The 16115-nt window shown below is 36.5% G+C and overlaps 1 protein-coding gene across 1 annotated transcript in view; it reads right to left on the bottom strand.

Moving 5' to 3' along the window:
• Positions 1–15525, bottom strand: part of LOC106538272 (uncharacterized) — a 37755-nt gene extending 22230 nt beyond the window's left edge. Inside the window, exons 1-3 of the mRNA XM_087726595.1 lie at positions 15156–15525; positions 1714–1755; positions 167–205 (exon numbers count right to left, since the gene is read on the bottom strand). Of these exons, the coding sequence (XP_087582721.1) occupies positions 167–205; positions 1714–1755; positions 15156–15216 (142 nt within the window). The 5' untranslated portion in view covers positions 15217–15525. The remainder of the gene's footprint in view (positions 1–166; positions 206–1713; positions 1756–15155) is intronic.
• Positions 15526–16115: the final 590 nt, after the last annotated feature.

The raw sequence follows: 16115 nt of genomic DNA, 5'->3' as shown, positions 1-16115 counted from the left end.
GAAACAGCAAACTATAAATATTTAATTTTACTTCTATTGGTCTTCAACTTTCCTCAAAATTAAAGGAGTATATTTTTGGACCATAGCCATTTATTTTCAAATACAATCACATTCACAAAATAAAACTGTTCCCAAAAAAATGCTTACTGCAAAAATCTATACTTACCTGTTTTTTTGGTAACTGCACTAGGCCTTTTAGTAGGAGCTAAAATATAAAAGTAGAATATAATTGGTTACAAAGATCTATTAAAGCAGAACAGAATAAACATTTATTCCTTAAATCCTTGTTTGTAGTCCTTCAGAAATGAAAATTGGTGGCATGATTTTATATAACTCTGAAGTGAAAAAGCACTAAAAGACACTATATAATCTTTCAAAAGTACTCTCATTTAATGAATAGAAAGCAAAAAAACCAACTACCCCACCCATTATTTTGTTTATTGTAAGCACCGATGCTCCAAAAATATGCCCCATCATCATAAAATGGCTCATCCCTGCAACAGAGTGATGCTAAACTGATTTTGTAATAACTAAATCTACAAGTAAACACAGATTCAATGTTTAAAAAATCTTCCCAATCTCAACAGAAAGTTGAAAAAAATATGTGATGGTGCTTGAGATTCTAATTTCTATCAGCAGGATGATTGTCTCTAAAAATATGGTCAAAAGAGGACCAATTTGGTTAGTAGAGGATGCCACCAAAAGAAAGTTAAGGTTTCACAGTGAGCTGCATCCAAACTGGGGCTGTAGGGGAGAAAAAGCACTGCTGAAAATAAAATCTCCAAAATTTACATGAAAGACAGTTAGGTAGCTCTGAGTGTTGTTTATTGTTCCATTCTAAGACACTCTCCTTTATGTCTCCTAGAAATTTGTGTTGAAATATATTAAGTTATCCCATGGTTCCCTGTGCACAAATAGCACAAGAGGAAAATACAAACAGAGACATATTATTTTATGTGCCATACATAATGAAATACAGTTCTTTGCTATGGTTATTGCTAATAAACAGGTTGAAAAGCATTTCAAATGCCATGTTTACCATACTTTCTCTATATTTGTTATTCAAGTAAGTCTAATGGAACAGCATAAAGTACATAAGTTTGGGACTGTTTGTCCATCAGTGGAATGGATAAAAATGGAGTATTCAGTGAATATTTAGTGAGCAGAAAAAACCCAAAGGAAAAGAAGATCAAGTTTGATATGAGGTCCTATCCAGCTTGGTTGGGGGTGTGTGTGTGTGGAATTCTCAATGCATCTCTACATAAACAGCCAGGGCAGCTGCTTGAAATGTTTTCCTCTCTTCCTATCTAATCTACCCTATGTTTTCTTTCCTGCCTGACCACATGTCCTAGAATGATGATCCTGATGATATAATATATAACTGACTTTCTTTAAAAAAACTAGGTATGGTAACAAGCATATATTTAATACCCTACAAAATTAGCATGCTTTACCATTTAGAAAAGCTTAATTTGTAATTTGATGTCTTGCCAGCAAGTTAAAGTTTACTAGCAGAATAAAATGCACTGCTCAAACCAGGAAGATCTTAGGCATCTAGACTGAGCAAGCTATAAAATGATGTAATATTATACAATTCAAGCAAAATCTACAGTAGTTATAATTTGAGTAACATCACATTATAATGTAATAATACTATTACTATAATATGTATAGAAAGCCATTTTCAGGTCTTGTAAGATTATAATTACTTACCTTCAGTTCCAAGTGCATCCTTTAAATCAAATAAATCATCTCCTATTCCACAAAAACAAAAATATTACTGTTTTGCATATTCTACTCAACATTTATTTATGCATAAATAATCATTTATAGCCCATTGCAATTTGTACTGCTTTGAGTAGTTTACAGACACAAACACAAATACATAATATCTAAATTACAAAAGAAAGTTCAGAGAAAAAGCAACAAACTGAACATCTGGGAGGGGCATATTATTCATTCTAACTAAGAGTCTAGTAAAAGAGCTGTTTTAAGGGTTTCTTTAAAAAGGACAGGTAAATGCCATATTAATCTTGGGTGAAAAGATATTTCAGAGGGCAAGCACGAAGACAGAAAAGGCCCACTTTTAGGGTCCCATCAGGAACGTTGTTTAATTGATGGGACTATGCTCAGGCTAACTCTGTCAGACTATGTGTGTTAGGCAAAAACAGCAGTCCCTCAAATAACCTGGTCCCATGCTATGAAAGGCTGATAACCAGTGATAATAACACCTTGCACTGCACCTGGAAACCTACTGGGATCGAGTACAATTCATGAAGCAGAGGCATATCATGCCTTGCCAATAATTGTCCATGCCATAGCATGCTGTACCAGCCATAGCTTCCAGATCTAATTATGGTTAAAAGCTTGTGAATAAAAACTTTCTTCTGTTCGCTCGATATCCCATTCTTTCTTGTAAGTCTTAAATACATTTCAAAACAGTTCTTCTAGCTCTATAGCAATAGCAGTAGACTTATATACCGCTTCATAGGGCTTTCAGCCCTCTCTAAGCGGTTTACAGAGAGTCAGCATATTGCCCCCAACAATCTGGGTCCTCATTTTACCTACCTCGGAAGGATGGAAGGCTGAGTCAACCCTGAGCCGGTGGGATTTGAACCGCTGAACTGCTGATCTAGCAGTAGCCTGCAGTGCTGCATTTAACCACTGCGCCACCTTGGCTCTATTCATACAATGTATTAAAAGGGACAGTTTATCAAATTAATGTAATTATTTGGCTCACATAACACATACCAGCTAAAATCAACTCACTTAAAACAATTGAGAGGGAGGGAGGGAGAGAGAGAGAGAGAGAGAGAGAGGGAGGGAGAGAGAGAGAGAGAGAGAGAGAGAGAGAAAGAGAGGGAGGGAGGGAGGGAGGGAGGTAGTTTAAAGCAGCATTTCCAAAAGTAGTTTACACTTTCTTGGATTCATAACTGCACTGAAACCAGAGTTAAGAGAGAAGCTGAAATGCCCATCTGTTCCTCACATGCTACATTTTGAACAATTCCATTTTTTAAAATTTCCCCAATTATGAGAATACTCTTATAGATAAATGATGACACGACATTCGAATATTGGGTACAAGTAGCAAACTACAACAATGCCAACATTATGACCCTAACATGAAATACATACTCAGATGATCAGTGTACATCTATACATGTTAGACATTTGGTGAATTTATTCACAAAGTTGACTGCTAATTCTGTGGAAAATATTTTAAGAAAAAGCACTTTCATATGTCCCAACCATTTTATTTCTTAAGTTCTTCTTTCAAAGGATTTATCCACTGCTTATCACATAAATTGAAATAAAAGAACTGGTGGTGCCCAAATGAGGTCTAATATACTCAACTAAAAGAAAACCAAAGAAAAGAAAAAGAACTATGTGAGTAGAACTGGAAGAAAGAAATATTAATACATGATCATTTGAATAAGTATAAAGTTAACATAGAGAAATATTTTGATTAACAGCATAGACAGTCAGTTTTACATTCTGACTTTACATTAATTCTTATATTTAAACATCTTCCTTTAATAATGCTACTGGAAAAAATGTCCCCCCACCCCCCCCCCCCCGTTACAAGGCTGTGGTATCATAAAAGCCGCAAACTGTTCCAAATCATTCTAAGAAACACCCCTACTGTTTGTTCCCAGTCTCTTTTGTGTACATGGCACCCTTTAAGGCACTTTTGAATTGAAAGGATTAACCAACGATATCACTGTTGCCCAGGGGACGCCAATGGGAGCTCCTTTCATGTCCCCATCAAGCAGCTGGAATGAATGACAGCAGCTCACCCCACTATGCAGCAGCATGCAAGTCTCAAATGCAGGCTTGCTAATCTCCAATCCAGCATCCTAACCATATGAGCCACCATGATCCTACCATTGGTGAAAATAACTTTTACTACCACCATAGACCAGTGTATTCACCGAATTACAGGATATCAATAATTATGTGGACTAGATTATGTACACTATGGCAGGTGTGCCACAGAGATTCCCCGATAGCTGCCTAACTGCCTTTGTTTTATTATTTTAGATTCTTTTAATTAAAAACAATGAAGAGGATACTAGTGAAGCAAATCACCAACCTCATGCATAACTTGTATTTCAGTAATGCTGCTAGGTACCACATAGAGTCAACCTTAGAAAATAAAATGTTGCGTGATCACACCCAAAAATTTTGTTCATTTATCGATAAATTACTATTTTGTTAATGGTCAAACTAACTCTTGCCACCACTATGTGAGAGTACCGTAATATTTTCTCAAAATTCCAAAGATGCTCACAGGTAGGAAAAAGATTGGGAATTTATGTTCCACAGCTGCTGGTTGAAGAGAATTTTGAACAGAGGGGAAGGAAATCTCCATGAATAGAATTATCTTCAGCAACAAAAATTAGCAACCTGTTCACACATCTTATTAAGTAATTTTAGACCTTCAATCCTTTGATATATATGAGTGTTGAGACCATTTGGACAGTGGGTTCACCACACATAAAGTCAAATGGAACAATATATTTTAGTTTTTAATTTTTGCCAGATGCTCAGCAACTGATTTTCACTCATCAATCAAGCTAAAAAGTAGATGTGCATAAATTCCAACATAAAATATGTTATACAGGACCAAAACTGTTCAGTCAAAATACTTCACCAACTTTGGTTTACAAACCAATCAGGGAAGAGGGAAACAGAAATTTAAAGTAGATGCCTTCTTCAACTAGTCTATCAAAACCTTTTTTATATGTTTGGGAGGGGCACGATGACTCAGCAGTTAAAGACACTTGTCAGCTGGAAAGCCTAGCAGTTTGAAAGCATGCAAATGAAAGTAGATAAATGGGTACCACTTTGGATGGAAGGTAACACCATGCCTTCCATGCACCTTGGTGTCTAATCATGCTAGCCACATGACCACAAAAATGTCTTCAGACAACTTTGGGTCTCTCAGCTAAGAAACGGACATGAGCATCTAGAGTCTAACACAACTGGACATGACTGGACTTTTACTTTATATCTTTATTATTTGATTATGGAAATCAGCCCACACCACAGAAAAATCAACCACCTGAGAGTGAATCTAGCATAATGCAGTTGGCACTTTCCCATTCTTAACTGTATTGGGAAGGTAGCACCTTGTATCTTACCAGTAAGGATGGGCAAAATGATCATGCATGAATTGTTCTGCACTCAGAATAGCTATTTTGGGATGGCTTGTGCCCAAACTGATAATGAACATTTAGATTGGATATGCAATGAAACAAATAATGCAGTTGTTTTAGGCAGAAATGTTTGGGATCGACAGCAGGAAAAATTAAGGCTGATGCTGACAGTAGCAACAACAACCTAGGACAGTGATGGCTAACCTTTTTCTCGTTTGCCAAAATCGCACACACGTATGCGATGGCATGCGTGCACATGCCCACACCCATAATGCAATGCTCCCTAAAGCCTCCAGGGACCAAAAATGGGCCACACACACCCCCACACCCTATTTTGGGCCTAGCACGCCTTCCTGAAGCCTCCTGAAACAAAAAATGGGGTGCGCTCCCGCACATGTGACTCTTCCCCCATGCATGCACATGCAATCCCCTATGCATGCATGCACATCTCTTGCGTGCATGGCAGAGACCCGAAAATCAGCTGGCCAGCAGGAGATACATGCACATGCGCGGTGGAGCTGAGCTGGGTGATAGCTCATGTGTCCGCAGAGACGGCTCCATGTGCCATCTGTAGCACGTGTGCCATAGGTTCGCCATCATGGACCTAGGAGAAGCAGGGGAGAAAAGAAGGTACCAAGAAGCTTGGGGCACAGGAAAGCACCATGTCCCTTGACTTTGAAGAAGAGTAGCCGATAATTTGCATTAGCCTTGCCCTACTCAGTCCATAAAATTACTTTGAGTCCCTACAGGTTTCTGTATCTTATAAAAAAAAGTTTTTTTAGTGATTCATGGTTGATTCAGAAAGGTTCAACAGAACTTACAGCATGTAATGTTTGTTGCAGAATAACAAGTTGTAACATCGTCAGTCATTTCATACTAAGCAGAAATGTATAGGCATCATTCATCCCAATGAGGCAAAGAAATCCTGGCAAGATGTTTAACATAGCCTGCCAAGCAGCATTTTTAATTAGGTCTGCAGTAAGTGAAGTTAGGATGACTCAACTCTTCACTGCAGTGTTGCTAGAGTGCATCAAACAGGAGGATCAACCAAAGAGAAAAAAGAAAGGCGCAGATATGAACAGTTTATCCTGAAAAAAACCTTCTTTAAGTCAATCTTGAAAACCATTGATCAAATCTTTGTTTTCTATAAATGATAAAAACAAATATATCTAAGACTTCCAAGGAGAGAGACCAGTATTTTCATGGACTGAAGGGCACTAAAAGCGGAAAATAAAGGAGAGGTCAGACAATGAACAGATTTCTATTGCAAATTTGTATGGAGGCTGACACTTTGCAGTTTGGTCATAATTTTTTTAAGAACAGAAAGAAAAGAATGACCCCACCAAGTTTCTCTGAAATATATCTAAATTATATTATGAATTATATTATGAATTATATTATGAATTATATCTAAATTGCTGATTTGTGATGTTTCACAAGTTTTTACCATTTCTCTTATGCATTATGCTAGATAAGTTAAGAGAAGCTGAAATTAAATCTAGAGAGAATAAATGTTGTGGTTAAATAGAAAATTGGATTTGGAACTTGATACAAAACCTATTTTGGATGGAACTTTATTCTTTCAGAAAGATCTGTTTTTTGTTTCACAGTGTTATCATTAAATTTGCACTGGAGTCTGAGCTACATAGTGTTATATATAACTTCTAGCTAATACAACTTCTGTTACAATACCCTAATTGCATTAAAATACTTTCCACAATACCTAGAACCTTCTCTTTCCAAACCTTGCCTACCTCTTGAAGAAAGTTAGCACCCACTCCTCTCCTAGAAGAATGAAATATTTTGAGAAATATTAAAAAGACAACCTCCAACCTCCATTTTGTCTCCAGTGGAACTGAACCAGATAGATATTTCTTCCAACATTCTGAAAACTGGCAACTGTCTTGTTTTTCATTTAACAAGCTAATTTGAGTGATTAACTCAGCAGAAAGCTGGCCCTAAATTTAATAATTTAAAATTTAAAATATTAAACAATACTTGAGGATAAAAATAAAATTTTATAATACAATCTAAATGAGGAAAAATGGCTATAAAATGGAAATTGTCATATATCTTTTAGACTGTGAATAATATCACATCTCAAAAATATATTGGATCTTTACAAAAATTGCAGAAAAAAAATAATAAAAATGACCAAAGAACTGGAATTACATGTCTATAATTAAAGATTCCACCAATGGAAGCAGACTTTTTTTTAAAAAGTAGAACTTTTTAAATTTAATTATCATGAAATAGATATGGCCTTAATCCACATGAGGTTCATTCTTAGCGCTTTTTTAAAAAGTTTCCGTTTAAGCACTAATGGATATTTTGTTATTATTAATTACAATTTCTGTTATTAACTCCAATTTCTCAAAGTTAATGTTTTCTGTATATGTTGAAATGTAGCTTTATTAATTCCAGCAAGGCCCACGAACTATGTGGGATGATTTATTTTTTAATCCTGCAATCCATTTTGTAACACAGATTTGGAGGAAGGGGATAAAACCCATTGGATTATTCAAGACATACAGAAACACTGATTATGAAAATATTATCCACCAAGGTACTATCCTTTCATGTATGCACTAAAGCAAATTAATTCTCTTGTAATCAAAGATAAAATAATTCCTTTCATTTACTTGAAACAAGGTGTAACATTCTTTAAGCCTCAAACATAGCATTAAGAAAAAAATCTTTTAAAAGTTTTTTTTATTTATCTCTTTTGGTTATTGTAAGTATTTTGCAAAACTAAGATTATTATTTCCTGCCTTTGGAATTCATGTTCTTTTTTATTCAAAACTGCAAGTAACAACTAAAACATATAAATGCAAATACAACACTGACATAGATGAGAAATATAGAACTTGTGTGTAAAATACAATTCCCACAATCTCTTTGTAGTGCTATCAAAAAATCATGCACACCCTCTCCTTGATTAGCAACCAAGCTCCTTGATTAAGGCACAAGGCTATAGACCAGTGATGGCAAAACTTTTAGTGCCCAAACCGGACAGCGCACACATGCGCCAGAGTGCTGGAAACCTGATGACCAGCTGGCTGGCACACATGCGCGCCTCAGAACCCAGAGGACCAGCTGGCTGAATTGGGGCGATGGCACGCGTGCCCACAGAGAGGGATTTGTATGCCACCTCTGGTACATGTGCCATAGGTTCACTATCACAACTATAGACTGCGACACAGTGAGTTCTAATCCTTTCTTAGTCCTGAAAGTCAGTTGGGTGACCATTCTGTCTCAGCCAACTCACCTCACAGGGTTGTTACTGCTGTGGGGAAAATAGGAGGAGGAAGCAATATTACATAAGTTTACCATCTTGAGTTATTTGTTAAAATAATAAAGACAGGATATAAATAATAAAAAACAAACACCAATGATTAAAACAGGGAGAGCAAGAGGTAAAGATACTGAAAGATTACTGGTTGCTGAACTTTTATTCAGATAAAGCTCTCTTGTCATCTGCCTGATCTGTTTTTTCCCCTTCTCACAAAGTGGAAAGATTGCATAAACAAGCTATCTTTTAGCTGCCTTTTTTCCACTAAGTAGCACTCTCCTAAAAACTACTAACTGCAAGCTGACAAGCTCAACTCTGTGACCTTAATGAGTTGTTTTGAGTGCTAATTGAATAGACCTTGATCAGTTTCACACTGAAGGATTTTGTTGTCAGATGTAAATGTGAGTGTGAGTTGGAAAATGAATTTTATAGCACTGTTACCACCATAGGTAGTTGCCAAACAAAGAATGGCTGTATCAAAATAAGAACTGATTTTCAAGGCAATCTGTTCATCAACTTAATCTATTTTAAAAGTGTTGGACTATTATCTTCCACTTTTCAAAAGTTCAAACTAGTGCATAATCCTCCAGAGCAGCCTGTTATAGAAAACAACAAAACAACAACAAAACAAAGACTGCCCTTGCTCCTCAAACTGACTGAAAAATGGGAGACTCATCACTAAGGTGACATCAGCTCAAGGATGTCATGGAATAAAAAGGGACAAACAAACTCTTAGCCATTTTTTGGCTCAATTAATTTTCTTTTGAAAATGAATCTTCATATAACTGCTATTCATAAAACTGACAGGCAGTTTTACAGATTGTTTTGAAACACACACACACCCCATGAATAATCAAGTGTGAAATGGCAATGTAATACTATATTCACTTCTGCTTTATAACCCACTTTCTTAGGCAATGGCAATAAACTTTATAGGTAGTCCTTGTTTAGCAACCAAATTATAACTGGCATCTCTGTCATTAAGTGAAGGGAGAAAGAAGAAGTGATTTCTTTAGGCCAATTTCTCTTACTTCATCCCCCCTCCTCACAGAGTGGAAAAATTGGTGAGGAAAGGATTGGAAGAGAGTAAGCAGGAACACAATAGAAATACATTGGCTGTTTGCAAACTGCAATCAGTTTTGCTGATGCCACAGCATTTCTTTGATGTTTATTCTCCACTGCTTACTCTCTTGTAATCCCTTCCTCGCCAAAATCTCTGCTATGCAAGTGGGAGGTGGAGAGAAAACCAATAGGTCAAGGCACAGAACAATACAACACATACTGAATGTAATGATTATTATGTGATTGAAGGATGCTGCAAAGGTCGTAAGTGCAGGCACTGATCATAACATTTTTTCAGCATGGTTGTAACTTTCAGCAATGGTCCCTGAAACTGAGGACTGCCTAAATAAATACACAATCTTGATAGAGGTATAAGTGATTGTCTGAAGTGATCATCAATCTTTTTCAATTTTTTCTTCTCCAAGATCCTTAGAATGTAACAATTGAAATTGTAGTCCTCTGAATAGAAAAACTCTTAACAAGAAATGTGCAGGAGGATATGTAGTAAATATGTCTTTTTGGATTTGGAAGTTGCTTTTGATATTATCTACTATGCTATTTTGACCATGGAAAACACAATGAAGCTCCTAGATGAAGACAGCAGATTATTATGGAAAAATAAAAATAATATACCAGCCATCTCAGGTATCCTCATGAATTTCAAACCAGAGGGGTTAGGCTCACTGGACCCTAGGAGCACTCAGTTATGGGTACATCCTTATTAGAAAGGATGATACTACTCCAGTTCATTTTATTTATTATATTTGATCACAAGGCTGCCAGTTATTATTATATCTATTTTCCCATATTCCAATCCAATAACGAACCATATTTAAATACTATTAAGTTTAGTAATGTTGGTGAATAATCTGAAGACCACTAAGTGCTCTGTAAGACCAACACTGCAAATCAACACTGCAAATGAATAGTCTTCATCTTGTGTCCCAATTGGGACTGGTCTTTTCATCAGAAGTTGGTGTGGTCACAAAGCAAGTCATTATGTGACTCAACACAGTTTTATTACCATTTTTACCATGGTTACATGAATCACTATGGTGATTAAGTGAATGTTAAGTGAGTCTGGGTTCCAGAATTGACTCTCCTTATTGGGAGCTATCTGGGAAGGTCAGAAGTTGTGATCACATGACTGCAAGATACTGCAAACATCACAAATGTAATCCAGATTATCAAGCACCAAATTGTGATCTATGACTGCAAGTGTGGTTTGATCATCATAACTTCAAGGCAGATCATAAGGCATTTTTTCTGAGGCTGTTATAACTTCACACTATTGTTAAATGGTCATAAATCAAAAACTATCTCTAGAAGCCACTATACTATTTAAGCTACTCTGGTGCTCTCTTCTCTGCTTTTGCATTAACAATATTGAAATGGATTTCATTTATATCTTGCCTTTTATTTCAAGAAACTTGAGGCACTTTTATTTACTAGTTTCCATATTTGTGAAGATTATTATAAAAGTATGGTTATATAACTTCCAAACGCAAGGGAATGCCTTTCCATACCAGTTACTGAGAAATAAAAACAGGAAGCTGCTATTCTGCTTTTATTCTACTTTTAGCTTCTTATACAGATGGTGACTATCAAGGAATGGGTACAAAAATACATCAGCATTTTTGCCTCAGACAGAGCAATTCTGACTATAGTCACACTCAAATCAAGTTTTTCAACTTCATGAAAATTGCCCTAAATTTACCTTTATATCTCTGTCATCAAAATTGGGATTCATGTATGGTCATGATAACCAAACATTCAACATAGAAGTTTATAGAGAAAGAAAAATGTATTTTTTGTTCACATTGTTCACAAAGCATACAAAAATTTGCCTTAGGCAACATTGGGAACAAGCTACTTTTGCTTTTGAATCCAAGACTTCTTTTTTGCCTGTTGAAAAGGGAAACAAATTTATTACAGGATTGTTACAAGAGTCAATTTAAGGGGGGGAAAAGCAGAAAGGCAAGGAAGATAAAGTGCATGAAGAATTGCTTAAGCTATTTATAATGAATTACCGTGAAGTATATAATACACTGCCCCATTGTGGGTAGCAGCGCCCTGAAGTTTGTTTTCAGCTTAAACTTTATTCCAAGCAACAGTGCATTGTTTTGCCTCGCTGCTTAAAATATAATAATAGTCTTCTCAAATTGCTTCTCTCTTCCTCCACCCAAAAGCACATCATCCTGCATTAAGCAGGGGGTGGAAATATATTTCTTTGAAACCAGGTAGATTATTTGCAGTCTTAATAACTACATAAAGCAAACATAAACCGGACAAACTGTTTAAGAGCTTATCTTCTGACAGAAGCTGGCCTTTTGAATCAGTTTTCTTGTCCTATAATTAGATTCTTAAAAGCAAACATAGAATATTTGCCTGTTGAGCTTACAACTATTAAATGTTATATTGCCCTTTCACTATGGGATAATAACTTTTAAGGCTTTTTTCTTGGAATATATGCTGAATTTAATATATATATGAATATATATATGAATATATATATATGAATATATATATATGAATATATATATGAATATTAGATTTTTTACAACCCCTGGTAAGCCCCAATTATGGGAGGAAGCTAACTGCTTCCATCATCTGTCTATCGGCTCGTCACAAGAGTCCATCACGACAGAAACCCAACATTTTTACTGTTGCCTTTGTTATGTTGGGTTTCTGTCGTGATGGACTCTTGTGACGAGCCGTGACGAGCCGATAGACAGATGATGGAAGCAGTTAGCTTCCTCCCATAATTGGGGCTTACCAGGCGTTGTAAAAAATCTAATAGATACCTTTCACCCTGTCTTCGCTGATAACAGGATAAGAGCCTGTGGCCTAATGGCTAAGAAGTTTGCCTAGGATGTAATATAGGCCAGGTTCAAATCCCAGTAAGGGTATGGCTAGCTGATGAGAGCTAAATAGCTTGAAATAGATCTATACTAGTCTCCCCTTTATTTATTTATCAGCACAAATAAAAAAACATATATAAAATGTATAATTTACATCTCAATAATCCCAAAGTTATATAACTAAAGATTTAAAAAATTAATTAAATTACTTAATTGTAAAGCAGATACAACCAAACTCTCAAAATATTGAAAAAAAAAAGAAAGCTTACTTTATAGAGTCAGGTCAACAATATCAGCCAGACAGAACTATGCAGAACTAATTGGGAAATGGCTTCAATGAAGAGATGAACTAGTCCACACCCTTTTAAGGCAACATGTGACTAAAGAGGGAAGGAATTTTTATAATCAGAATAAATATTTTAGGAGCTTTTCAAATGACAAGTCTATTTTAAGTAGAAAAATATTATTTACAAATAATTCTTTTTGTCATTTGCTAACCTATAACATCATTTACTTTTGTATTAGAAAGGTTTACTGCAGAAATTTAAAAGTATGATGTGGGGTTTAAAACTGACCAACCAATTGTTCTAAGGTCAGGCTTCATATAAATTACTACCCTGAAAGCTTCCCTAATGACTTGTTTTCCTATTTAAATTGTATAGCGGATAATTTGGAAATGATCAGTAACTGCAAACAGTTTGTATTAATTAATTTTTACTACGATCACAGACCAGCATTAACTGCAAACAGTTTGAAGGAAAAAGCACAATGAACGTTATAAATATCTCAATATCAAAATATCAAACTCTATGGAGTCAATGTTGCATATGCTAGCACAAAAGTATTCAAAAGACAAATCATACCCCCATTCTCTTAAAATGCTACGGAGGGATAACGTTACTGAGTTTCTTAGGCTGTTTTAAAATATAATATGAAAAATCTATGTGGTTTGTACTGTAATCACTGTTCTGTGCTCTGAAGGTAAAACTAATTGGTTTTTTCTTACATTTTAATATAATTTCCTCCAAATTATTAGTCCCCCCCAAATTATTACTCATTAATACCTATTAAATACTTATTTTTTAACTTTTTAAAAATACTTTCCAATTAGTGTAAACTGAAAATATTTTGACATCTAAAAATACTTCATTTTTATTAAAGGCAAAATAAAACAGCTGCATTCAATGGCATTAATGCATTTTTCCCAAAAAGCAAAGGCAATTCTGGGTTAGAAAAACTTTCTGTTTAGAGCAGCTGACGGGATAATTCCAAATCATGTAGAAGCTGCATTTTATTTCTTCTTCTTGCATTATGACTCCCAGTCATAAATTTCCAAATCATAGTCATGATTTCCATGACGATGGAAAGTTAAGTTGTCATGAGACCAACTTAAGGTTTATGGCTAGCCCTCGTAATCAGTCCATATTAATAGTTACAATGTCATTCAACCATACTACCCTCAATTCCTGTCTATCACTTTTCAATACAAGTATTGAGTCTATAGCAGTTATAGAAATCCTGAGCATAGAGACAAGTCTGACACCAAAAATGCCAATATCTAAAGCTCAATAAGACAATACTTTAGCTTTCTAAGACATTCTTTTAATGAAGTAGAGCAAAATAACTTCAAAATACTAGGACAATAATAACACAATGAAATTATTATCAAGTAATTTGTGTTATCTATGTTAACACAATACTATAATTCTGTGTTACATTCTGTGATTACTTCCTCCCAAGCCTATTACTCACTATCCCACTCTGAATCACATACACATGCACACTCAGAATACTACTTTAGGGACACTGAGAAGTTCATTAAAATATATGCCACATCAGTGATCCGTCTTTACATTTCTGTAAAAATTCATGTCATTTTGCAGCAACAGGCAGACTAAAATCTCAACACTAGAAAAGTACTTTTTAATCCACAGAATTCAGCAGAGACTTTCTTGAAATGCAATAGTACAAACATTTAATACAAGACTGCACAATATAACATTTTTCTCTGCAGATTTTCCAAGATTTCCTTTGGCTTTACTCTTTTTTCTGATCCCTCTAAAAATCTACAAGCACAAATGTCATAGACAGCAGTTGGACCTAGCAACATTCATGCTTTTGCTTTCACAAGTACTATTTGATTCAGAGGCTACTTTGACCCAAAAGCTTAAAGGCTAATCTATGAATGGGGTTCACACAATACGAACTATGGCTACTATGTAATACCAAATACCAAATTGAAAGAGGAGTGGATTTTGCTGGGCAACGACTTCAAGTTCCTAAACCAAGTATTTATACAGAGTATAAATGTGACCTTGTATGAACTGCTCATAATATGCTATTTAAACAAACATTGCAAACCCATTGGTTTATCTGGAGGCCAGGTCTTAAATCTGTTACAGTCCTATGAATTACAAAATCCTCAAGGAATATGCGCAATTTCAGGCCAAGGAACCATAAATGTCTCTCAGTCATCGGGGACTAATTTTTCAAAATCTGTCCCTAACTTTGCCGGGGTGGAAAAGTGGCAGCCCTATTTTATTTTTTTTAAAGGGCGAAAGCTAATTTTTTAAAAGCTTTTATAAATGGCCTCCCTTCCCTTATGGTCCGCGGCATTGCAGCATAAAGCTTCCAGCGGGGCTGCTGGAACCAAAGCGGGATCCATCAAGCGACCCGCCGGACTGAAGAAAATAACCGAGCGACCACACCCAGCTGCACGGATGGGGACCGAAGGTGTGGGAGGAAAATCGGCCCGGGCAACTTTTTCCGGATCGGCCTTACCTCTGCAAAGGGCCGCCAGCAGCAGAAGCGCTAAGGGGAGGCTAAGGGCGAGTCTCCCCATGGTGGGTCCGAGGGCCTTTGAGCAGCTGCTTCTCTCCAAGTCTTGATGTAAACTTTCAGAGACGCCCAGAGCGCCAGGAAAGCGCCTTCCTCTCTTTTCGTTCTCCGCTTCCCCCCCACCCTGCCCTCGCAGAAGGAGCGTCGATTCTTACGTAAGAACTGCAACACAACAACCCCAAAGTTAGGGACTGGGCGAAAACAAGAGTAAACTGCGCTACCCCTAAACTGTGGGGGCTGCCCTCCGGGAACAGACCAACCAATCCTGGGAAATAGCTAAATATCGGCCGCCAATCAAAGGGGCGGAGGGAATGTCTGTTAACCTCCCCCTCCCCGCGATGTCTAGCAGGGAAGACACAAGCGTTGAGTCATGTCCCCGTAATAGGAAACCCGCAGGCGAGAGCCTCACGGGGTGTGGCGCGTTTGGGATTTTTTTTTTAAGCTGGAGGGAAGGGGTGCTCCTAGAGTTTATTGTCGAGAGATGGTTGTAAATGCTTCTAAGTAGACTTTGCTCCCGAGGCAAGAATTTGGACATTTACTTCGATGTCAAGAAACGGGGGGAAAATCCATCTTCAAAAATATTGTACTCTTTTCTGGTTCGTCTTTTGATAAGCGTGCCTATATTGGAAATGAAGCTCGTGTTCTTCTTTATTGTACCCTCCATCGGGACTCGAGGACCCTCCTTATAATTCCTTAACGTGGTAAAACACCCAGGAAATTCTTATTTTTAATGTGTTTCTATTTTCAGTTGTGATTAGCGTCCAAATAAATGACTGATGACTTTTAAAGGACGTACTTCAAATCTCAACTTTTGCCAGCTGCTTATTCTCGATCCAAACTAATTTAAGAAGATTGTTGTGAGTTGATCTGGAAGAGACACAATATGCTTCAAAAATTCATATG

This window comes from Thamnophis sirtalis, unplaced genomic scaffold (assembly GCF_051295495.1).
Source record: "Thamnophis sirtalis isolate CommonGarterSnake01/CBP01778 unplaced genomic scaffold, rThaSir2_p1.2 scaffold_12, whole genome shotgun sequence".
NCBI classification, from domain to species: domain Eukaryota; kingdom Metazoa; phylum Chordata; class Lepidosauria; order Squamata; family Natricidae; genus Thamnophis; species Thamnophis sirtalis.
This window is presented reverse-complemented; position numbering and strand designations above follow the sequence as displayed.